The 25,465-nt window shown below is 30.8% G+C and overlaps 1 protein-coding gene across 2 annotated transcripts; it reads left to right on the plus strand.

Annotated features, from left to right (window-relative positions):
- The first annotated feature begins 8 nt into the window (after nucleotides 1–8).
- Nucleotides 9–4,454, plus strand: LOC132742479 (uncharacterized). 2 transcript variants are annotated; one of them, XM_060730913.1, is made up of 6 exons: nucleotides 9–139; nucleotides 1,263–1,894; nucleotides 2,450–2,839; nucleotides 3,046–3,457; nucleotides 3,672–3,710; nucleotides 4,286–4,454. In XM_060730913.1, coding segments are annotated over exons 2-6 (1,470 nt in total). In that variant the 5' UTR covers nucleotides 9–139; nucleotides 1,263–1,266; the 3' UTR covers nucleotides 4,287–4,454. The 2 variants fall into 2 exon arrangements, with proteins under 2 accessions (XP_060586896.1, XP_060586897.1); XM_060730914.1 differs by having other exon boundaries at nucleotides 3,046–3,453.
- The last annotated feature ends 21,011 nt before the right edge of the window (nucleotides 4,455–25,465 follow it).

Genomic DNA, 25,465 nt, shown 5'->3' on the forward strand with positions numbered 1-25,465 from the left:
AAATGTCAGAAATGCGGCCTCTATAGTTCACCGGATACGATTGAAATGAACAAAGCGCATGCCCAGAAAGGTCTGGTATAAAACCCTTACCAATCCCAAATTCTTCAGTGAGGACTCCGCTGGCCAGCAAAAACCTCAGGTGCGTTCATTTTCTAGATATTTTTTCTTCTAATTTTTCAATTACATACAAAATTGAAATAAAAGTAGGCAATGGTTGTTTTTTTAGCATCGTTGAAACGTTGGATTTGAGTTGAGTAAATGTATGTAATTTAGAAATTATTAAGTACATTTTTTGTATTTTCGTATAACGAGAAAGTAAGATATTCATATAAATTCTTGTCTATGTGCAAAATTTCAAATTTCTTTCCATCTAAAATCATTTAGATATTTTAACAGTGTCTACTATTTTTCTTTCATTCAAAAAGAAAAAAAGGCAATGTTAATTAAAGTTCATAGATTTCATTGTTTTGTGGATTTCTAAAATATATTTTTATCAAATAAAAAAATTATCTTTGATTAATACAACATATCAATATTATTTGGTACATACATATAAAAATATCTAAATCATTCAAATATGAACATCAAAAAAATACACACCACGAATCTACTAACTGGCTAGTTTACTAACAAGAATTTTCGAAAATTTGTGATGAAGATTGGTAACTTTTAGTTGGTAAACTATAAGATGTAACTATATTTTTCATACCCAAATACACTATAATTTTAGAAAACCGGTATGATAGTTTTTAGTCTTAAAGAGAAAGGAATCATTACCGAAACTGCTCATGTCTTATTATTGAACGTTGTCTTTTTCTCTCTCTATTAAGACCACTGACGGGACTCACTCAAAGTGGTCTTAATAGTGAATCAGTGTATTTCTAAACTCAAAGCATGACAAATCCGCCTCTAAAATTAGCCAAGAAAAGATAGAGGTGAGAGCTTCTGAACGTTAAAATGAAGAAAATTTAGAAGAAAGAAAAACCTTGAATAAATAGACAGCTCTATTCGTTTTTTTTATTGGTGCACATTACGGATATAAAATCAAACTATTCTTGGGGAAGTTTATCTTGAATTGTGATTGTGTCCCGTGAACATTTCCTTCATTACCTTCCTATAGACTACAGTTTTTGTTGCTGTTTACGTTATAAAACATTTAATTAATATTTTTTTGTTTTAACCTGATATATTTCTTTTTTAATCACGTTTTAAACGTTTCAACATAGAATGTTCTCTAGATTTTTTATGTTTTATTTTTTCAGCACAATGAAGACGAGATTATCTATTTGCCTCGCTCTATTCGGGCTTATACAAGGAGGATTAGCTACATATGGTAGCTTCGGTTCCGTGGGAAGCCTAGGCACAGGTCTTGGAAGTTCTTGGGGCGGAGGTCTTGGAAGTTCTTGGGGCGGAGGTCTTGGAAGTTCTTGGGGCGGAGGTCTTGGAAGTTCTTGGGGAGGTGGCCTTGGACATGGTGGATCTTGGGGAGGTGGCCTCGGACATGGTGGATCGTGGGGAAGCGGCCTCGGACATGGTGGCTCGTGGGGTGCTGGAAGTTTAGGATTCGGTTCCTTGGGCGCCGGAAGTCTTGGATTCGGAGGTGGCTATGGTACAGGTCTAGGTCATGGCGGCGGCTCGGTGATAGGTGGAGTCGGAGGCTGGGGAGGAGGGATCGGATCATGGGGCAGCGGCTATGGAGCCTCGATAGGCGGTGGTAAGGGTTATGGTAAAAAAGGCTATGCCCCAAAGAAAAAAGTAGTACCTATTATACCAGTACCAGTAATGCCAGCACCAAAGCCTGTTATCCCAGTGGTACCAGTTGTACCAGTACCACCTCCACCACCCCCACCAATACCAGTACCTGTTATACCAATGGCTGTTATTCCAAACAAAGGTAAGGGAACCTGACAGTTTTTTCTTCTTCTTCAAATAGCAGGCATTTACAAGACAAATGAAAAAAAAATAATGATTTAGGTAGATATTCATATAATATAATTGATGCAAATTAACTACGGCTGTGTAATTAACACCTGTCCCTAAATTTGATCGGAAGTCGTCTTCGCGGCCAGAAAAGGTTTGAAAATGTCTCGAGATCGAAGGTGTCAAAATAACCGAAGAACTTCGACTTATTTGTGGTAAATTGTAGATTTATTATATACGGACCACAAAAAAACTTCGACACATCGAAAAACTCGACACATAAAATCTCGACTCATACATAGGTTTTTATAAGGAATATATAAGGGAAAAAATCGGGATTTTCATTTTACTTCGACAAATCGAGAAAATCGACTAATCGAAGTTCGACTCATAGAAGTTCTACTGTATAAATTTATAAACCTACATCTCAACAAATTAATAGTACATTTTCATTCGTTAAATCTTTATTCCGTGAATTTATGAGCTTTTCGATCTTTTAAAAAATAACGTTAGTTGATATATATTGCAGGAAAAGGATACGGCAAGGGTTCCATTGGTAAAGGTTACGGCGGCGGACATATAGGCTTGGGATCAGGCCTTGGAGGTTGGAGTAGCGGAATTGGACTGGGCGGCGGTCATGGATTTGGCGGAGAGCTTGGTTTGGGCGGAGGCTATGGATGGGGCGGCGGCCTTGGAATGGGCGGTGGTTTGGGATGGGGCGGCGGCCTTGGAGTGGGCGGTGGTTTGGGATGGGGTGATGGCCTTGGATTAGGCGGTGGTTTTGGATATGGCGGTGACATTGGAATAGGTGGCGGGTATGGATTTGGCGGTAACCATGGTTTAGTTGGCGGTTTGGGATGGGGCGGAAGTGGATATGGCGATGGAATGCTTGGTGGATGGGGAGGAGATTTAGGATTTGGTAAGTTAATACATTTTCTTGCTTGTTAAGACTTACTAATATTACAATGCGGTTACGGTCGAAATAGCACGTACTTAAATGAATACGTCTTATCAAAATCGTAAAATATATGCTTTTACTTCATAATCACCAGAAAAGATAATAGGTTCTGTTATAAGTGTTTATTATTTGTTGTTATGGTCATATACAAATGAGTATTCTTTCAGGTCTTGGTGGCGGCCAATTTGGAACTGGTTTTGGCTCTGGCATTGGAGGTCAGTGGGGTGCAGGTGGTTTTGGAGGTAATAACTGGGGCACTGGAGGAATCAGTTCCGGATTAGGCACTGGACTAGGAACCGGTTTAGGAACAAAAGGCACGATAGATACATTTGGAACCGGATTTCAAGGAAATTGGGGTGGAAACACCGGGCTAAACAACTGGGGAAACAACGGACTAGGCGGTGGTAACTGGGGAGGAAATTGGGGTGGTAACTGGGGAGGAAATACCGGACTGAACAGCTGGGGAAACAACGGACTAGGCGGTGGCAACTGGGGTGGCAACTGGGGCGGTAACTGGGGAGGAAACACCGGACTGAACAGCTGGGGAAACAACGGACTAGGTGGAGGCAACTGGGGTGGGTACGGAAATTAAACCTTCTATGATATCACAAAGGATTTTAATAAACATTTACTGCATGATTGATACACTTACATACTCATTAAGTTTTATCTTAATCATGCTAGTTATAACTTGTCAGATTTCATAGAATTTAATTAAAATATTATAAATATGCTCGCGTTCTATTACAAATAAAAATAAATATTAAACCATGATCATTGTATTTTTTTTCAGGCAAGGCGGCTTACTGAATGGAAACATACACAAAAAGTGGTATGCAAGTTCACACTAAATATAAAATGTTTTATTATAGAGGTATCTGCATCTTGATTTGACTGAGTGAATTTTACAAAACTAGGATCTCACGAGCCCTTGGGTGTTCCAAGTATGATCCGTTGTAGTAATATCCACGATAGTCAAACACAAGTGATGTATCAAGATACTCTTATAATATTACTTTTATTTGTTTGTCCACATATTTAACCATAACGTACTGGCACGAGTATGACGTCATATGACGTCAGCAACGTAATTCCGGATCACTTTCGTATCCATATATTATTTGTCGATCAATTTGTGCATCTAATAAAGAGTAAAAAATTATAATACTTATAACAGATAACTTAAAATGAATATTCACGAACAGAAAATAACTGGTATCTTAACATGTAATTCATGATAACTTTGTTTTTTCCTGATCACATGTCATAGTTAAAGTCCATTGAAAATTCTATAACTTCTGTTAACACTTACACAACTTAATTAAAATCACATTTTACACGTGTATTATTATATTATGCATTTATATATTATACAATTATAAATCGATATATTTAATGATATTTCAGAAAGAGTTGAGCAACGTAAGGGTCTCGTCTTCAACAACAAACATTGCTGTGCTGTAAATAATCATAGTCATCAACTGATCACCATGCTGGCAACATTTCTTGTCTTTCCATTTTAAACTGTTTTTTTTCTTTGTTTGATAGAAAAACAATTAAAAAATGTTGTACCAAATGTATCAGCGTTTCTCTTGTTTACTTCTCCGTACACGAGTACGTCAGTATTCATGACGCCCTGACCAAGTTCGATACTGCGATTAGACTTTTTCTCCAGTATATAGAGACAAGTGGCCTGCACACCCGTGCAGTATGACCAGGATTGACATTAACTTTAAATTTTCACCTTAAAGCCCATAAATTGGTAATGGGCAGTCCCAAAAACGGAAGCTGGGTTTGTCCATTAAAATTTCAGTAGGTAAATGGATAGTCTTGACAGAAAGTATTATATTTGAATTTCATTTGGCATTCAATTCAGAGGCGCTAGTAGCAGAAGGTTACTCTTTTAGGTATTTACATGCCTTATTCACTAAAAAACGTGTCATATTCATTGGAGGTGACAAGATTTCCCTGTTCTTAATATTCAATCCTGCTAAAGAACAATTATAACTGATAAACTGATATCCAAAACTTGTTGGTGTATTTATGTTTGTCCTGGAGCTTTATCTTATAATTTACGTCGTAACAGTCACGCCCATTTTCTGTAAACTCCTCCTTTATTTCATTTTCATGGGTTTAGATACACTTGTATTTTCAATTACCCTATTTTGCAATAGAAGCAAATCAAAAATACTTTTATAAAAAACTTTATTCAAAAGTAACAAATATAAATAAGAATTTAGGTATATATAATATACATTAGGTACAAACAATTCAAATACATAAAGTAAAGACAAGCAAACCATTTTTTTTTCAAAATAGAATTCTAAACAGAATGGGTAACAGAATATCAGAATAAAACACAATAAACTTAAACCAGTCTTAAATCAACATAATTGACTGGTTTATTTGATGCCTCACAATTTTTGAAAATTGACCAATAGTATTTATGTTCAGTTTCAGTTACTTGTTTAACCTTTGGCCCTAGCTGATATTTTAAACATGAATAAAATTTTATTGACATTACGTGAATGATTATAAACATATAAAATATATAATCTATTTTTTTATATCATTCAAACAAATGATAAACAAGGGTATAAAAATGAGCAATGAAGCTTAATACAAAATGGCATTCTCATTTATTACATTACATCATAGGATGAAAGTTGATAAATATAGCAAATAGATAAACAGAGGGCATTATTCAACCATGTGTACACATGTATGTTCTTTTAAAATTGTAGAGAACATAACTTTACTATATGTGCACATGCACCTTTATCAATATAGATATGCACAAAACATCATTATATTTGTGATCACATGAAGGTTTAACCTTTAAGATTGTAGAGAACTTTATTTAACTAAATGTACACATGAATGTATGAATGTTTATCTGTATAAGTATAAACAGAACATTATTTAACTATGTGTGTATATATGAAAGTTTATCTGTGAAGATATGCAGAGAACATTTTTTACTATGTGTGCATATAAATGTTTAACTTTAAAGACTATAGAGAACATTACTGAACTATGTGTATACATGAATGTTTATCTGTATAAGTATATTACAGAACATTATTTTACTATGTGTGTACATGAATGTTTAACTGTATACATATATATGTATACAGAACATTATTTTACTATGTGTGTACATGAATGTTTATCTGTATAAGTATATTACAGAACATTATTTTACTATGTGTGTACATGAATGTTTATCTGTATAAGTATATTACAGAACATTATTTTACTATGTGTGTACATGAATGTTTATCTGTATAAGTATATTACAGAACATTATTTTACTATGTGTGTACATGAATGTTTATCTGTATAAGTATATTACAGAACATTATTTTACTATGTGTGTACATGAATGTTTAACTGTATACATATATATGTATACAGAACATTATTTAATCATGTGTGCAGATGTATTATAACCTTTATATAGACATTAAAGCACATTATTCATGAATGTTTATCTGTTTATACATGTGTATTAATCTGTATAGATAATTTAACTATGTGTACAGATGTATTATAACCTTTATATAGACATTAAAGCACATTATTCATGAATGTTTTTCTGTTTATACATGTGTATTAAACTATTAATCTGTATAGATAAGAACAGTACATTATTTAACTATGTGTACACATGTATTATAACCTTTATATAGACATTAAATCACATTATTCATGAATGTTTATCTGTTTATACATGTATGTTAATCTGTATAAAATATGAACAGAACATTATTTAACTATTTGCACACATGAATACTTAATTGTAAAATAAAACTTCTATTTTAGAGAAAATGATATTTTTGTGTTACGAAAATTAGACAAATGGTCAAAACTTGACTTTTCGTATACAAAATTATCTGGTAAAACACCATAAAAGTACTGACATTTTTGAAAAATTTTGTCACTTCCTCTACATTAAAATAAATTAAGTTCAGAATTTCATTTTTTAACAATATTAATTTAGTATTCTCTAATTAACTGATCATCAACAAAGTCACACTTTTCTTCACACTGAATAAGAAAAGAGACCCACAATATCTTAACAAATCAAGCTACAAAACAAATAAAGCCACGTCTAAATTTATATAATACTAAAAGTAACACCTTCAAAACGGACTTCAACAAATGAAATTGAATATTCACAAATCGTAATTATTATTTCAAATATTTTCACCTTAATTAAACAAATTACTAGTTTACAAAATGCAAGACCATACAAAAATGGGATATCAATAAAAAATCACAGTGTGAGAAAAAAAAAGCTATCTAAATGTAAGTACAACATCTATAAAAGTGTAACACATATAAAAACATTAAAATTGTTTTGTAAGAAGATAAAATATATAAACATTAATTTGTATCACAATATATATATATAATAGAGAATGGTAAGTACATGTATAACCTGTGTAGAGAAATGAGCCGTGTCACAACAAAACCAACGTAATACATTTGCGACCAGCATGGATCCAGATCAGCCTGCGCATCCGCACAGTCTGATCAGGATCCAAGCTGTTCACTTACAAACCCTATAACAAGTAAAGAAACTGATAGCGAACAGCATGGATCCTGATCAGACTGCGCGGATGCGCAGGCTGGTCTGGATCCATGCTGGTCGCAAATGCATTATGTTGGTTTTGTCATGACACAGCTCAAATCACTTCTTTACAACAACAATATCATTTTTTCCCAAAGTAGATACTTCCACTACATGTATATTTTACCTCTGTAGAGCAATCACCTCTTTATAACAACAATATCATTTCTTCCCAAAGTAAAGATTCCACTTAATTTCACCTCTACAGAGCAGAACCTCTAAAGCAACAACCAAAATATTTGTGTCCCTAAGGATATTTCTCTGCAGGGGTTATACTGTAGCATATTATTATACATTAAAGCGGCATATCTCATGATGAGAAAATAAAGTTTCAAAAAATCAAACTTTGGAAAAATGTTTTAAAATAATACTTGAGAGAAAATTTTTTAAAATATGTACTGACTGAATTGCAAACAGGGCAGACCATGATGTGACAGCTTTTCTTGGTCTGCATAGCTTGCATACATAGATTCAGTTTCTTCTAGCAATGTCAGTATTAAAACACTTTTTTAAATTTTCATAAAATTCAGCATGAATTTATATGTGTGCGCTTTAACACTGGTGCACATAAAATACAAGAGGGCCATGATGGCCCAAAGTCGCTCACCTGTATATAGGCCCTCGGAGCGGGGCAAGTTTAAACCCCAGGGCTTTTATTTGAATAAACTTGGTTGACACCCATTAGAAGATGTTTCATGCTAAACATCTTAGGTCTAGCTTATTGGGTTTTTTTAAAACAAGATTTTTTATGTATATATATATATATATATATATATATATATATATATATATATATATATATATATATATATATATATATATATATATATAAATATATATATATATATATGTATATATATATACAAACACATTCCTCCATTTACGGGGCAACGGTCTATTTGAGACCATACTTGTGGGGTGTATATTTAATGTGGGGCATACATAAGGCCTCGCAACTCTGGCATGTTTAAAACGATGTATGGGGGCGTAGGCTACCCTTCTAACATAGTGCCCGTAGGCCGGTTTTAGTAGTAAATGATATATGTCCCACAAATGTATATATTTATTATGGGGTTTTATGTTATTAGTCAATATGTTTTCACCTATGGTAAAATCAAATATATAGTTTATATATATAAATTAGTACCCCTTAGTTCTGTTGTATGGAAATGTTCATTATAGGCCTATATAGTGGCGTATATAAAAACTGACTGCATGAAATAATGCCACTAAACTCGGTCTTATATATGGCCCCGTAAGTGAAGATATGTGTGAATATATATATATAAATATATACATATTATGTATATTTATATATATATGTGTATATCTATATATATATATATAAATAATATGTGTATATATATATATATATGTATGTATATATATAATATGTATATATCTAAAAAAAAAAAAGTCGAGCTAATGAATGAACCCCGGGGCGGGGCCAATTTTGACCCCAGGGCTCTTATTTGAACGAAAATGGTAGACATCCATTAGAACATGTTTCGTGCTAAATATCTTAGCTCTAGCTCTTTGCATTCTTTTAAAGAAAATTTTTTAAGTTTTTACTATATGCATATAGGGAAAATCAATGACCCCCTGGGGTGGGGCCAATTTTGACCCCAGGGCTTTTATTTGAACAAACTTGGTAGACAACCATTAGAAGATGTTTCATGCTAAATATCTTAGCTCTAGCTCTTTGGGTTCTTTAAAAGAAGGTTTTTAAGTTTTTACTATATACATATAGGGAAAATCAATGACCCCCAGGGCGGGGCCAATTTTAATTCTAGGAACAAAATTTGAACAACTTTGGTTTTGGACCTATAGATGATACCATAGACCAAATATCAAAGCTCTAGGCCATTTACTTTCAGACCAGAAGATTTTTCAAGTTTTCACTATATGTATATAATGAAAATCAATGACCCCCGAGGGCGGGGCCAATTTTGACCCGAGGGCCATTATTTGAACAATCTTCTTTGGTTTTGGACCTATAGATGATACCATAGACCAAATATCAAAGCTCTAGGCCATTTACTTTCAGACCAGAAGATTTTTCAAGTTTTCACTATATGTATATAATGAAAATCAATGACCCCCGAGGGCGGGGCCAATTTTGACCCGAGGGCCATTATTTGAACAATCTTGGTAGAGGTCTACCACACAATGTTTCATGCCAAATATCTTACCTGTAGTCTTTGCCAATTCAGAGAAGAAGATTTTTTTATGTTTTACTATATACATATTAGAAAAACATATGACCCCCGGGGCGGGGCCAATTTTGACACTAGGGACAAAATTTGTACAACTTTGGTATTGGACCTTCAGATGATACCATAGACCAAATATCAAAGCTCTAGGCCATTTACTTTCAGACCAGAAGATTTTTCAAGTTTTCACTATATGTATGTAATGAAAATCAATGACCCCCCGGGGCGGGGCCAATTTTGACCCTAGGGCCATTATTTGAACAATCTTGATAGAGGTCTACTACACAATGTTTCATGCCAAATATCTAATCTGTAGCCTTTGCCAATTCAGAGAAGAAGATTTTTTTAGATTTTACTATATACATATAAGGAAAAACCTATGACCCCCCGGGGCGGGGCCAATTTTGACACTAGGGACAAAATTTGAACAACTTTGGTAGAGGACCCATAGATGATACCATATACCAAAAATCAAAGCTCTAGGCCATTTAGTTTCAGACCAGAAGAGTTTTCAAGTTTTCACTATATGTATGTAGTGAAAATCAATGACCCCCCGGGGCGGGGCCAATTTTGACCCTAGGGCCATTATTTGAACAATCTTGATAGAGGTCTACTACACAATGTTTCATGCCAAATATCTAATCTGTAGCCTTTGCCAATTCAGAGAAGAAGATTTTTTTAGATTTTACTATATACATATAAGGAAAAACCTATGACCCCCCGGGGCGGGGCCAATTTTGACACTAGGGACAAAATTTGAACAACTTTGGTAGAGGACCCATAGATGATACCATATACCAAAAATCAAAGCTCTAGGCCATTTAGTTTCAGACCAGAAGATTTTTCAAGTTTTCACTATATGTATGTAATGAAAATCAATGACCCCCCCGGGGCGGGGCCAATTTTGACCCTAGGGCCATTATTTGAACAATCTTGATAGAGGTCTACTACACAATGTTTCATGCCAAATATCTAATCTGTAGCCTTTGCCATTTCATAGAAGAAGATTTTTTTAGATTTTACTATATACATATAAGGAAAAACCTATGACCCCCCGGGGCGGGGCCAATTTTGACACTAGGGACAAAATTTGAACAACTTTGGTAGAGGACCCATAGATGATACCATATACCAAAAATCAAAGCTCTAGGCCATTTAGTTTCAGACCAGAAGAGTTTTCAAGTTTTCACTATATGTATGTAGTGAAAATCAATGACCCCCCGGGGCGGGGCCAATTTTGACCCTAGGGCCATTATTTGAACAATCTTGATAGAGGTCTACTACACAATGTTTCATGCCAAATATCTAATCTGTAGCCTTTGCCAAATCAGAGAAGAAGATTTTTTTAAATTTACCTATAGACATATAAGGAAAAACCTATGACCCCCCGGGGCGGGGCCAATTTTGACACTAGGGACAAAATTTGAACAACTTTGGTAGAGGACCCATAGATGATACCATATACCAAAAATCAAAGCTCTGGCCCATGTACTTTCAGACAAGAAGATTTTTTAATTTTGTGTTTTTTGAAATCCTTTTCTGGCCCTGTGACCTACATATGCAACAGACCGGAACCATTTGAACAACTTTGAAAGGGGACCACCCAAGGATCATTTCTGTAAAGTTTGGTTGATGTGCAGTCATTGGTTTCAGAGGAGATGATGTTTATGTGAAAAGTTGACGACGCACGACGACGGACGACGGACACAGGGCGATCACAATAGCTCACCCTGAGCATTGCTCAGGTGAGCTAAAAAAATAACAAAATTATTAACATTTTATCAAGCACAGTCATTTCTATTAAGATCACTCACCAAGCAAGATGGTCAAATTAAATTTAATATAGATCACACAGATTAAACAGAAACAATATATTTTTCTCACTTTAACCAGATATAAAGATTTAAATATAAAATTATATGAATGCCCAATGCTTAAGTAAATTTTCTATGATAAGCTATTACTCAATTGTTAAAATTCTTGACAGGTGTATTCAATAGCTGTACAAGTATTATTCAAATTACATGTTTTAGCTGAAATAACGATTTTAATAAGCTCACATAAACATTTGTCTCTGTAACGCAAATAGAGAAAAACAAAATCCCTAATAAATGCCCAAAATGTCAAAAAATGTTTCTAAGTATATAAAAACTGGAGCTGTTTGATCATACATATTAATAAAACACCATGACACTGATCTTTCTCATCTGGTTACTATGGTAACAAAAATTTAAACAAGAAACTTTTTATAGGAAAATAGTTACAGGCTGATACAAAACTAAGCAAGTGTCTAAACAGGGACTTAAAATACCGAGTCCCATGTCTAAAGAAATCTGAACAAGTTAAAGTCACAATAAAATGGCTATATAAATGAGGTTACTGGTTAGCTGTTATATAACATAATTATCAGATGTTAAAGAACCTGTCAAAATATGTTATCCCGAACTCAATAAATGTGGGTTTTTCCCAGCTAATCTGTAGGTACAAACAAACTTATAGCTTCAAGGTGCACTACCTGTCACAATAGATTAGCCAAACTGTTGCGCTTATTTTGGAAGTTGTTGTCTGTACCTACAAATTAGCTGGGAAAACCCCAAATATTTCTAATTCAAGAGTAAGCCTATATTCAGTGTATGGGTAATTCCTGAGAAGATAATCTGATAAATTCATAAAATACGTACAACACAAACAACATTTACAAAAAGTTTCACACAAAAAATAAGCATTACAAACATTGAAAATGTAAAATGTCATGGAAAAATCGGGTATTTAAATATCAAAGAGTAATATATTATGACACAGATTTATATATTACAGACGGATAAGAAGCTCTAAGAATAAATTTTTTTTTCGAATCTTAACTATTTTTTTGAAGTAATGACATTTGGATTGAGAAATATGCTATCAGAACAAAATGCAACACTAAATTTTATGCACACACATAGTTAACTGTCTTCAATGTAGAAATACATTCTTGTTTGTGCATGCTTTGGTTTTTCACGGTGTTTACGGCATCATATACAAAGACTTTAAGCAAATTAGAATTTGAGACTTATTATTTTGCATTATGATTTGACACATACATACATGTATGTGTGTTTCATTTCAATTAAAATTTTACTTTCACCGGCTTTCAGGACATGGATATTGCACTTATAACATTACAGTGTTGTACCATTCCATTATACCACAAGCAAAATTAATCATCAAACATTACCATATACATTGTATTATAATAATGTTACACAGATTATTATATCATATCTGAATACATTGTATTATAATAATGTTACACAGATTATTATATCATATCTGAATACATTGTATTATAATAATGTTACACAGATTATTATATCATATCTGAATACATTGTATTATAATAATGTTACACAGATTATTATATCATATCTGAATACATTGTATTATAATAATGTTACACAGATTATTTTATCATATCTGAATACATTGTATTATAATAATGTTACACAGATTATTTTATCATATCTGAATACATTGTATTATAATAATGTTACACAGATTATTTTATCATATCTGAATACATTGTATTATAATAATGTTACACAGATTATTTTATCATATCTGAATACATTGTATTATAATAATGTTACACAGATTATTATATCATATCTGAATACATTGTATTATAATAATGTTACACAGATTATTATATCATATCTGAATACATTGTATTATAATAATGTTACACAGATTATTTTATCATATCTGAATACAGGTCTTCACAAGTGTGGTGAACCGGTATAACAATAATGGTAACTTGAGCCTCAGAACGAGCAGACATGTATATGTATAAATACAAGTCATTGGCAGACTTAGGGAATATTCATATAATGCACAAAATGTACAACTTACACATGAAACACGCAATTATCTTGATTATAAATCAAAGGGCAAGTATTACCTACAAAATACATTAAGCTTAAATATAGACATCATATAGCAGGGACAGTGTCACATCTAAATAATCTGAATAATTTTTATAAAAACAATTTAGGTATACTCTGTAATATCTACCCATCTCTTGTATTATTTTGATATGTGTGGTCATGTGCAGATAGAACTTAACATCTTTGACCCTTTTCAGCAAAAAATGCAATATTAACATAATATTCAGACAAAATATCAATTATTGCCCTCACCATTGAAATGAAATACAGGCATAGCCAAATCATAAAGTATGACAATAATATAACATTCCAGGCTACATGTAAATTCGATGTTCTTAGTACAATGTAAATGACAAAATCCCCCCAAAAAATCACTAATTATATAATCAATATAGATATCATAAATCAAGCTTAATATATAGAACTGTTTCTCTCTCAATGGGTTTCAATGCAAAAAAAATCAACAGCTGATTTATAGCAAAGGAATCATTATATACCAGTATCAATTACACTGTTGAGTTTGAGAAAAATATTAATTGGTTAATTATTAACATTTAAAAAAAAATTATGCAAATGATATAGGAGACAAACAGTAAAATCAATGGTACATATGAGCCGTGTCATGACAAAACCAACATAATGGGTTTGCGACCAGCATGGATCCAGACCAGCCTGCGCATCCGCGCAGTCTGATCAGGATCCATGCTGTTCGCTTACAGACCCTATAACAAGTAAAGAAACTGATAGCGAACAGCATGGATCCTGATCAGACTGCGCGGATGCGCAGGCTGGTCTGGATCCATGCTGGTCCCAAACCCATTATGTTGGTTTTGTCGTGACGCGGCTCATATTTGTTATACTGAATTTTAAATTCTATATATCAAACTAAATTGTCAACAACTAAAACAAGAAAACATACATCCTGTATGTAAAAAAATATAAGCATTTAATTTACCCCGATGTTGATATCTTGACTCTTTGCAAAAAAAAAAAAAATCTTTGTGTTATTATAAATTTTCCTTCTTCAATTTTAGTGGTCTTATACCCAATGCATGTTTTAATATATTATATTGAAACCGCTTAAAATATTGAAAGACATCCATTACACAGTTCCAAATTCAAATCAAGATTAATGTGTTACACAATTTTTCAATTTAAAGGCATCCCTCTTTCATAAGATTTCCATCAGTTTTACATTATATCAAGTACTATTTGAGTATTATAGAAAAGGGGCTATACCTCTGCCAAAAAGCATGAGTTAACAATATATTCAAATACAGCATACATTTTATGATATATATGTATAATGCTAACACAGTTTAACATATTGAATGTGAGACAAAGACATGGAAGATTCCATAAATAGACAGACCATGCAATTAATATTTGCCTGTAAAACAAGATGTAAAAACCCGAAATGAACAAACACCATACCACTTTTTAGATAGATTATTCAGATATGAAATACATATATACATTATATCTATCTTCAAACACTATTGCTTATATCCTTAATGCAAATCAATGATAAATGCACAACAATATAAGGTAATAAAATATAAAGTCATTAAAATAACTCCCGTTTAATAAGTAAAGATCATAAAGGTATAAAAACTTGATAAATAGATATGTTTTAGATTTAGTTATACAACAATCATTAAAGACATGAGGGAACCTTAACAAAACTAAAATATTTTACCAATTATTAAAAAACACTGATCTGAAAAAAAAGTTAAAAATATAAAAGCATTTTCTTTAAAGGGCCTTCAAAAATGTGGGAAATTTTTTTTTTAAAAACATTTACTTTTTTTTTTCAAAAATCCTTTTTTAATTTTTCAAAAAATTTTAAAAATTTTAAAAGAATTAAAAAAAAACCTTTTTTTTTTTCCTTTTTTCTTTTTTGACACTTGGAAAATTTTTAAATATATTTTTTTTTTTTTGGTCCAAAAATCTCTTTTTACTTTTTTGTCCCCTTTATAATAAATCACTTTTTTAAAGACTTAATTTTTTAAAAATTAAAAAAAATGATTTTCTAAAAAAATTTAAAGGAAAAATTTTTTCTAACCAAAATTTTATTTTAAAGAAATTCTAAATCAAAAATAACGTTTAAAATTTTTAAAATTTTTGAAATTTAATGAAAAATTTTTTTAACCTTAATTTTCATTAAAAAAATTTTAAAAAAGCCATTTTTTGAAAAATTTGTTGTTAAATACTTGATTGCGCCTTGGGAATTTCCCAATTTGCCCGGGGGTTTTTTTTTTAAAAAGGGCCATTTCATAAAGGGAAAGGGAGGGCAATTTTTCTTAAAAATTTTTCCTTAATGCCTTTTTGATTAACAAAAAAAGTTTCCCGTTACCTTTTAATTGGTTGTCCCCCTTTCTTGGGGAAACAAAAAATTTTAAATTGAAAAAATTTTTGGGTTTTAAACAGTTAACCCCCAAAACCAATTTTTTTAAACCTGGCCCTGAAAACAAAAAAAAAAATTTGGAAAATTTTTTTATTTTTTTTTTTGATAAAAAACTCCTTGAAATTTCTTTAAAAAAACCCCCATCAAGTGCAGTTTAATTTAGGGGAAATTGGGTTGTGTTTAAAAGAAGGGGTTCAAATTTTCGCCAAAAAAATTTTAAAAAATTTCCCCTATCATTTTCCCGGGTCTTCCAAATTTTTTTAATTTTTTAAATACCTTTAGCCCTTTTTTAAAAGGTAGGGGTTAGATAAAAGGGATTTATATATATGCCAAGGGGGTAAATCTTTTAAACTTTAAAAATTTTTTTAAAATTTTTTTCGGCATTTTTTTTTTGAATCTGGAACCGTTTAAAACCCCAATTCCCCTTAACCCAAATTTCCTTGATTTAAAATTTTTTTAATTTTTGCAAAATAAATTAAAACAAAACCCTTTTTTAAAAATCAATAATTTAAATTTTCCATTTGTAAAATTAAATTAAAAAAATTAAAAAAAAATTTCCCTTGCTTTTGGAACTTTAAAAATAAAATAAAAATTTTCTAAAAAAGGGAAGGAAGGGTTTTGTTTTTTAAAACAAAACCCAAAAAATTGGCTGTTGGCAAAAATTTATTTTTTTTTTTTTTAAAACCCAATGAATTTTGGAATAGGAGGTTTTCAAACCAAAAATTTTTGGGAATCAAAGGGTTCTTTAAACCACAAATTTAAAAAGATAGAGTAAAAAATTACGTTTTTTTAGGAGTTTAAAAAAAACCAATTTGGGGAAAAAAAATTCCCGGGAAAAGGGCCCAAAAAATTTTCCAAAATTTGAAAAAAAGGGAAACCCCCTTTTAATTTTTACCATTATAAAAAATTGGAATTTAAATTGATTTTTTTTAAAATTCGTGGGGAAATTTGGTTGGGTCGGCCAAAAATTTTTTTACATTCCCCTTTTCTGGTTAAAGAAAAACAAATTTAAAAAGGGGGCAAAATTTCCCAAAATTGGCGAAGTTTTTAAAATTTTGGCCAAAAATTTAAATTTTAAACCCTTTGAAATTTAAATTAAAACCTATTAACATTTTTAAACCCTTTTTAAAAAAAAGTTTTTCCCCCCCAAAAAACCCTAAAAGGGGGGGAAAGGGGGGTTAAATTTCCTATATCCCGGGGGGCAAAAAAGGATATTAACTTTTTTTTGTTGGGGAATTTTTGGGGTTCTTTTTTTCCCCTTAAAAACTTTTTAATTGGGAACTATTTTCCCAAAAAAAATTAAAAAAGGGTGTTAAAAAATTTTTCAGAATTTAACCCTTTTTTTTACATTTACAGATATGAAGTTTTGGGATATAAACAGTTTGGAGCAAAATCCAATCCCGGCCCTAAATTTGAAAAAATAAAAAACGTGTCATTTTTTTTCCCCCGTCATTTTCCCTGCAAATATTCACAAAAATAAATCAAAATGTATGTCCTTTTTTAAAGGTTTAAAACTATTTAACTTTTGCATCAAATTTTTTATTATGTGTAAAAAGCAAATTATATTCTGTTTTGAAAATTTATTTTTAAAATTTTTTTTTTTTTTTTAAAAGAAAATATTTTAAAAAATGTTTGTTAAAAATTAATATGTTAGTATTTTTGCCAAAAAAGGGTGAGAAGATGCAAGAAATCATTGCAAAATGATGGAAACCCTCGGGTATTTTATATGGCAACAAAAAAATTTTTTTCCAGAACATTTTATTATTTTAACAATTTCCCGGAGTTTTTAAATTTCAAGAAAACTTTTCTAGGGTTTAACAAATTTTTTTGGAATAGACTACATGTAAAAATTTAAAAGGGAACAATAAAAAGTTTTTTTTAAAAATATTTCATAAGATATAGTTTCCTTTAAGGAAGCACATTTACTGTTTTAAAATTCTAAATTACCACCCTTTTTGTTTGTGAGCGGGACAAATTTTTTCCCCCATGAGCAAAATATCCCCTTTTTTCAAAAAAATGGGTAAAGTGGCAAAACGTTCAAATGCAACCTTTCTAAGATAAAACCCCTCAGTTGATCAGATGCAGTTTATACATTTTTTTGGTTTACTAAAAATTTTAAAAGTTTTTTTAGAAATCCCTTCAACTTTTAGGGGAAAAATTTCCCCAAAGTAAAGTGGGAAGCCAATTTTAATTTTTTTGGGAAAGGGAAAGGGTTTAAAATAAAAATTTCTTTATAATTTTGGAAACCACTTTTTTTTAAAAAGTTTTTTTGGGATATTTTCAAGGGCCGAAGATTAAAAGGTTTTAAAAATTTTTTAAAATTAACCCCTTTTCTACCCTTAAAAATTTAAACCTTAAAACTTAAAATTTTGGATTTTCAATTAAAAATTTTGAACCAAATTTTTCCCAAATTTATTTGAATTTAAAAATTTTTCGGGCTTCTAAAATTAAAATAAGTTTTTTTTATTTCCCCATGTTTTATTTTTTTTTGGCAAAAACCCCCCCCCCCCCCCCTTTTTGGAAAAACCCGGGAATTTTTTAAGTTTCCCTTTTGAAAAAAACCAAAATTTAAAAATTCCATGCCTTTAAAATTTTTAAAGGGGAATTTTTTAAAATTTATTTTCATAAACCTTTTATAAGCCTAAGAATGTTTTTTCCAAATTCCATTTGTTTTGAAAAATTTTTTATAAAACCTTCATTTGGGCCGGACCCGGGGTTTTTGGGGTTAAAACATTTGCGGGACTAAATTTTTTTCCTTTTGACTGAAAAAAATTGGTTTAACTTTTGGGGTAAACATGAAACAATACATAGGGGGGAATTTTTTTTGGGTTGCTTCAAAACCTTTTTAGACAATTTAAAGCTTTGCTATTATAAAAGTAGCCCAACAAACTAGACTTGTAAAAAGAGAAAATCAAGATAATGTTAGACAGGCATGTTTTTTGACAGTATAAAAAAATTTTTAAAAAATGAGTAAAACCCCCATCTTTCAAATTTAAATTTTAGGCTTACCTTATCAATTAACACGGGTTTTCCAGTCTTTTGTGGGAAATTGCAAATCATGTAAAAAAAAAATTTATATTGTAAATTAAGGGGATTTAAAAACCCCTTTTTTGATTAAGGCTACGGGGCTTTCCCCTGTTTTTAAACATTTTGGGCTAAATTCTTCCTGGGCTTTAAAATTTCTATTACTTAATCAAAAAAACAATACAAAAAAATTAAGCGTCCCGATGACAAAACCAAATAATGGGTTTGCGACCACCCCTGGACCCAGACCACCCCTGCCATTTAAAATTCAGGACCAAATTGCGGGTTCGTATAGAAATTTTATTTTTAAATTTAGGGTTGGTAAGCGAACAGAAATGGTCCTATCAGTTGTGAGGATGCCCGGTTTGGTCTGGATAAGCGGGTCGAAAGGGCACTATTTTGGGTTTTTGGTCTTTGACAGGGCTAAAATGAAAATTCAAAAACAGTTTTTTTTGGATGATTATGACCAGTGATTAAAAGGAATACATAAATTTCATCCCCTTTTAGTCCCAAATAACGGGGTTTTAAGGCCCCATTAAATTTAAAAAATTTTTAACCCTTTATTATTTGCACTAGGGGGTTTGATAAAATCAAGCAAAATTTGGGTTGAAAAATCTGATCTCCTAGCTCAAACATAGGAAATCAAAAAAATTAAAAATCCCTTAAAATAGCATTGTTTTCAGAATCCAAAAAAAATGCTCGCAAAATTTAGCTTTTTTTAAATTTGGGCAAATATCTTGACCCGGGCCCCATCCTCCCTTTCCCCTTTTTTTAAGCCCAACCCCAAAAAAACATCCCCCAAGGGTACAAAGCGGGAAACCCAACGGGGGTGGAAAAATTCCCAAATCCCCTTGAAATTAATAATTTTTTTTTACTTTTGGGGGTAAAATAAAAGTTTAATTATAATATCAGTATCAATTAAAAAAATGGGAAAATTTTGTTTTTTCCCTTTTCAAATTTAAAATTTTATCTTTTTTTTTATCAAAAAAAAAACTTTTTTTTAAGAAACATGTTGTTCAGGACTTTAAAAATTTTCTTTAAAATTTAAAAATTTAAATAAAAAATAAAGATGTAAATTTTGCCCATTTCATTTTAAGCATGTCATCCCTAACAAGTCACATTTAAACCCAAATTAGACTGAAATTTTGTCTTGAAATTTCAGGGCATTTTATTTTTTAATTTTAAAACCTTTATAAAGGGATTTGGGTTTTTTTTGGGGGGACTTTTTAACAGACTAAACCCCAATTATTTTTAAAAAAACAAAGCCACACAGATACAAAACCTGACCTGACTCAAATATCATTTTAAGACAAAACGGGAACAGAAAACCTGCCCTCTATCCCAATATATCAGACCACAAAAATTATAATTTTTGGCCTAAATTTAAAAATTTAATATCAGCCACACAAATTACAGAAAACTGATTAAACCATATTTTCAAGACCAACAAATATAAAAAATAGCCTGATTATAAAAATTTATATCAGACCAACAAATATACGGGATAGCCTGATTTATCCCAAAATTATATAAACCCCACAAAATTATACAGATTTACCCTAAATATATCCCATTTTATAGACCACAAAAATAAAGACTAGCCTGATTTTCCCCAATATGGGACCACACAAAATAAGCAAACCCTTTGAATATAAAAAATATCGGGGCCCAAAAAAAAATATACAGACTGGGCCTGTTTAATTAAAATTTATATAGGACCAAAAATTTAAAACAGACTACCCCTAAAATTTTTCCCCCCAAAATTAAGGACCAAAAAAATTTTATACGACTAGCCTGATTAAAACCCATTTATCGGGCCCACACAATAAAACAGACAAACCCCAATTTTACCCCAATATATCGGGACCACAAAATATACAGATTAAGCCTGAGTTTTAAAACCATATATAAAAAAATTTCCCGGGACTAGCCTGAGTTATATCCATATTTTCAGACCCAAAAATTATAAAGACAAACCCTGGTCTACATTTGAAAAATTCGGGCCCGTCATTTTTACCCAAAAAAACTCAAAACTAGGGGAATTTTATTAGCCAAAACATTTCAACCCTAATATCTAACACTGAAAACACTTACAAAAGGGTTTCTTAAATTTGATCTAATTTCCCACTCTTTGCCCCAAAGTTTGATGATTTAAGTGAACTTAAATTATATAAAATTTTCCCATTTGGGAAATTTATTTATGCGGTTTTTTGGGGCAGGGAAAAGGGATTAAAGGGGTGAAATGGTTTTTTTTCCGACCCAAAATAGATAAAAAAAAATGAAAGATAGGGTCTTAAAGCGGATTTAAAAAAACCCAAAAGAGATCGGGAAATTTACATTTAAAAAATTGTTTTTTTTTGTATTTATTTATATTAAATAAGGAACATACTGTTTGCCTGTTTTCGGGGAGAAATTTTTTTACTGTCAAATGTTTTTTCCCAAATTTTTTACAAAAATTAAAATTTAAAACAGCACTTCTTTTTTAGGTGAAAAATCTTACAAAACGACTCTCATGCTCTAAAACCCTTTAAATTTAAAGTAATAAAATTCCCCTGTTCCCCAGGGGGGTTTTGGTAGTTTTCACTTTGATCACAGCAGTTAGCCAACAAAGAATTTTCCAAAAGCTATAAAGCCACCAAAAATCGTTCCTGGGCTTTGGGTGTCAAGCAGTTTAGAAAAAGAACTGAAACTTTTTGGGCAGAGTTTGTTTTTGTTAGAGAGGGAAATGGGTAATGACCCTAGGGAAAAAATATTTTATGATCAATTTACAACGAAGGGGGCCCGCACCGGGGCCGGGGGGAATTTAAAACCCGGTTCACCAATTCACAGTCCAACGGGTCACCCATCCCAAATAACCCGGGTGGGTTTTACATGTCCATTTTTTAAAAATTGAAAAAAAAACTTATTTATTTTTGAAGGATAATGTTTCCCCTTTTAAAAAAGGGAAAGACATTACCATTTAACAATAAATTTTACCTTCAAATATTTAAGATGAAACATATCCAAACATTTAAGAAATTCAGGATTCCACTGTAGATCAGATTCTCCAAGTTAACTGGTTTTGCGCCCCTTTTCCAATGGGATCCAAATTCCCATTTGGGAAACCCTGTCATTACATAAAAAACCTGATCTTTGATAACGTTGATTGATCCCCTTCCCCTTTTTAAAAAACCCCATAATGCTGAGCAAATTTTTTCACAGTAAAAAAATTTTTTATTCCTGTAACCCAAAAAATTTCAAAGGGTTTTAGCAAAAACTATTGCAAATTTTTGGTTTTTGCCCTTTTTGTAATTAAAAAAATTCATAGTTTCAGTAAAAACTGTTAATGTAAAAAACTTTTTATCCCTTAAACTTGGGTTATTAATGTAAAAAAATTTGAGACTTTCTTTAATTCAAAATATGTTCTGAAATAATGGGGGATATATTATTTTTTAATAGTATAATTTTTAACCTGAAGCCCATAACCTTTAACCCTTCAAAAAATTTTTTTGTCATTTTGTTCCCTTTCAAAGTTTTTAAATTCTTTTTAAGGACATGTAAGTTTGGGAAAATGAAAAAAATAAATTTTTTTTCAAATAAAAGCAAGAATGATAAAAAAAAAAAGAATCATTTCATTTGACTTTTGCTAGTTTTTTTTATAAACTATTTTTCAGTTTAAAAGGGGTATTCTTTAATTGATTTTTATACTGACTATAAATTTTTTTTTTAAGTTTTTGATTTTTACCCGGGCCCCTGAAGAAAGCAAAACATCAATTTCCCGCTGGGAAAATTGTTTTTTTATCTGTAATGAAAAAAATTTCCTCTCAGTGAAAAAAATTGCTTCCCTTTTGTTTTTTAAATTTAATAAAAATAGGGGGACCATTTAAATTTAGTTTTATTGACAAAAATTTTTCTACTAGGGGGCATTTAGGCCCCCCCCAAATAAAAAAAAAAAATTGGGAAGGGGTTTGGGAAAAAAAAAAGGGGGGGCCCCCTTTCCCTTTTTGGCCCCCCCAAAAAGGGGCCCTTTTTTTAAAGGAAATACCTTTCCTTTATTTTTTTTCAGGTTTCTAAAGTAAAATTTTTCATTAAGGTTATCATTGACCGCCACACCCGTGACCTACTTTTGGCTCAAAATTTATATCTTTTGGGTAAATTACTCTGTGGAAATTGGGATTATGAAATTATCACCACTTTTTGGGGGCTTCCCAAAAATTTAACTTTTAAGGGGGATGACTGGGTCATTTCAGGTCCCTACTTGACATGAAAGCTGCCTTTTTGGGGCCATACGGGTATGTAACCCCCCATTAAAATAAACAATAAAATACAGAATAATATGAAAAAAAGCAAGGCCTTTTAAAAGGGGAAGTCGTTAAAATAATTTTAAAAAAATTTTTCGCATCAGTTTTTTAAACAGAATTCCCCAGTTTATTGGGATCTTGTAAATTTTAAAAGTTGTGATTGGCTTTTTTCGAAAACACCCACCCTTTATCATTTCCTTGGGACCCAAAAAAAAATGATATTAAATTTCGCTTAAAGGGATAGGGAAATTTTAAAAATTTTTTTCTCTTTTTTTTTTAAAGATTTTACCACTTTGGGGTTTTTCCCAAAAAGGCCCTTAATTTTAAAAAATTAAAATTTTTGGGGAACCCGTTTGCAAAAATCAAAAAAATATGGAAAGTTCTAATAAAATTGCTAATTATTTTAAGAATTTATCTCACAAAATGGGAAAATGCTTCCCAAACCCGTCAACAGTTCAAAACACTGGGGCTTACTATTTAATAAATTGATTTTTGGTTCAGAAACAAAACTCCCCTTTTTGGGGCAGATTTAAAAAAAAAAAATTAACCCTTTTTTTTATTAAAAATGGGAAATAATTAAATTTTTTAGAAAGTGCAGGTTGATAAAAAAAATAAACTCCTTCCCTTTTTTTATTAATTTGTGAATTTTGCAATTTGTTTTGGGTCGTCCCGATTACAACTTTTTCGTAAAGACAAAGTTCAAAAGGGAGATAGATTATTTTTCCAGTGTCCCATTTCTTTTGGAAAAAATCAAGGTCCAGCTTTTAAAAAAACAGTTTTTTGTCCAGCTATATATAAAAAAGATCAAAATCAAAGAATGTTCAAAAAAAAAATTTGATTTAAACATTTCGCCAAAATCCAAATCTATATTTTTTATTTTTTTGATTTTAAGAAAAAACTAAAAATTAATTAAAATTTTAAATAAGTGGGATTTCCCCCTTTTTAAAAAGCCCTTCCCGGGTTTGAGGGCCCTTTTGTTGCCAAGAAAGCTTTTTTCAAATTTGGGCGAAGCTAAAAAAATTTTTTATTTCTTTCACCCAAAAAAAAATTTTCTTTGAAAAAAACCAAGATGGCTAAAAAATTTATGCCCGAGCAAATTTAATTTTTGGGCTGCTTTTTGACAGAATAAATTTAAGTAAAGTATTGTTTGTAATGACCCGTTTTAGGCCAAAAATTTGTGTAAAAATTTTTAATTTGCAGCATTTCCCTTTTTTTAAAAATTTTAATTTAAAATAACACAAGTTCACATTAATAGGGATTGTTTATATTTAATGAAATTTCCAAATTTTTTTACAAAATCCCAAAAATGGATAAGTGGATTGTGACTTTTTTTAAATTTTTTATTCAACTCAAATTCCCAAATTTTTTTTGTTTCCATTATTTGAAAAATTTTCAAAAAAAATTTTAAAATTTTTTTTTTTTACGTTTTTTTTTCCTTTTAGCTCTTTTGGGGGAATTTTAAAAATTTTAAGTTTCATTAAACAAAATTTTTCAAATATGGTTTTTTTTTTTCCCTTTTTCATTTTATTTAACCTTTTTTAAAAGGGAAAAAAAATTGGAAATTTTTTTTTTTAAAAATTTCAAAATCGTTTTTTTTCTACAATTTTTTGGGGGAAAAAAAAATTTTTTATATTAAAATTTTTTTTAAAATTAAAGAAAATTAATTTTTTCCCTAAAAATAAGGAAAATTTTTTTCTTAAAATGGGGTTAAATTTTACTTTATTTTTTGAAAAAAATTACAAATATAATTTTAAAAATTTTTTTAAAGGAAAAAAGGGGTTTTTTTTCCCGTTTTTAAATTTTAAAATTTAAAACCGAAAATTTTTTTATTTGGGAATTCAAAATAAAATTTTGAATTTTCCCCAGAACCAAAATTTTTTTAAAAAAGTTAAAAGGAAAAGGCGTTTAACTATTTTTTCCAATTGTGGGGAAACAACGCCTTAAAAAAATTTTAGGTTTTTCCCAAATTTAATGGTTTTTATTAAAATTTGGGAAATTTTTTAAAAAAAAATAAAGGGGAAAGTTTATTTTTTTATTGGGGGAAATTGTGTTTTTTTTCCCCCGCCAAATTTTCTTTTAAAAAAAACATTTCTTTTAAATA

This window comes from Ruditapes philippinarum, unplaced genomic scaffold (assembly GCF_026571515.1).
Source record: "Ruditapes philippinarum isolate M1 unplaced genomic scaffold, ASM2657151v2 ctg391_1_1_1_1, whole genome shotgun sequence".
NCBI lineage: Eukaryota > Metazoa > Mollusca > Bivalvia > Venerida > Veneridae > Ruditapes > Ruditapes philippinarum.

What these genes read in the sequence shown, in the direction of transcription:
- LOC132742479 (XM_060730913.1), top strand. Translation starts at nt 1,267, where the DNA reads ATGAAGACGAGATTATCTATTTGCCTCGCTCTATTCGGGCTTATACAA. An exon ending in GGCTGTTATTCCAAACAAAG is followed by an intron (nt 1,895 to 2,449) that starts GTAAGGGAACCT and finishes TATATATTGCAG; the next exon opens with GAAAAGGATACGGCAAGGGT. An exon ending in GGTGGAGGCAACTGGGGTGG is followed by an intron (nt 3,458 to 3,671) that starts GTACGGAAATTA and finishes ATTTTTTTTCAG; the next exon opens with GCAAGGCGGCTTACTGAATG.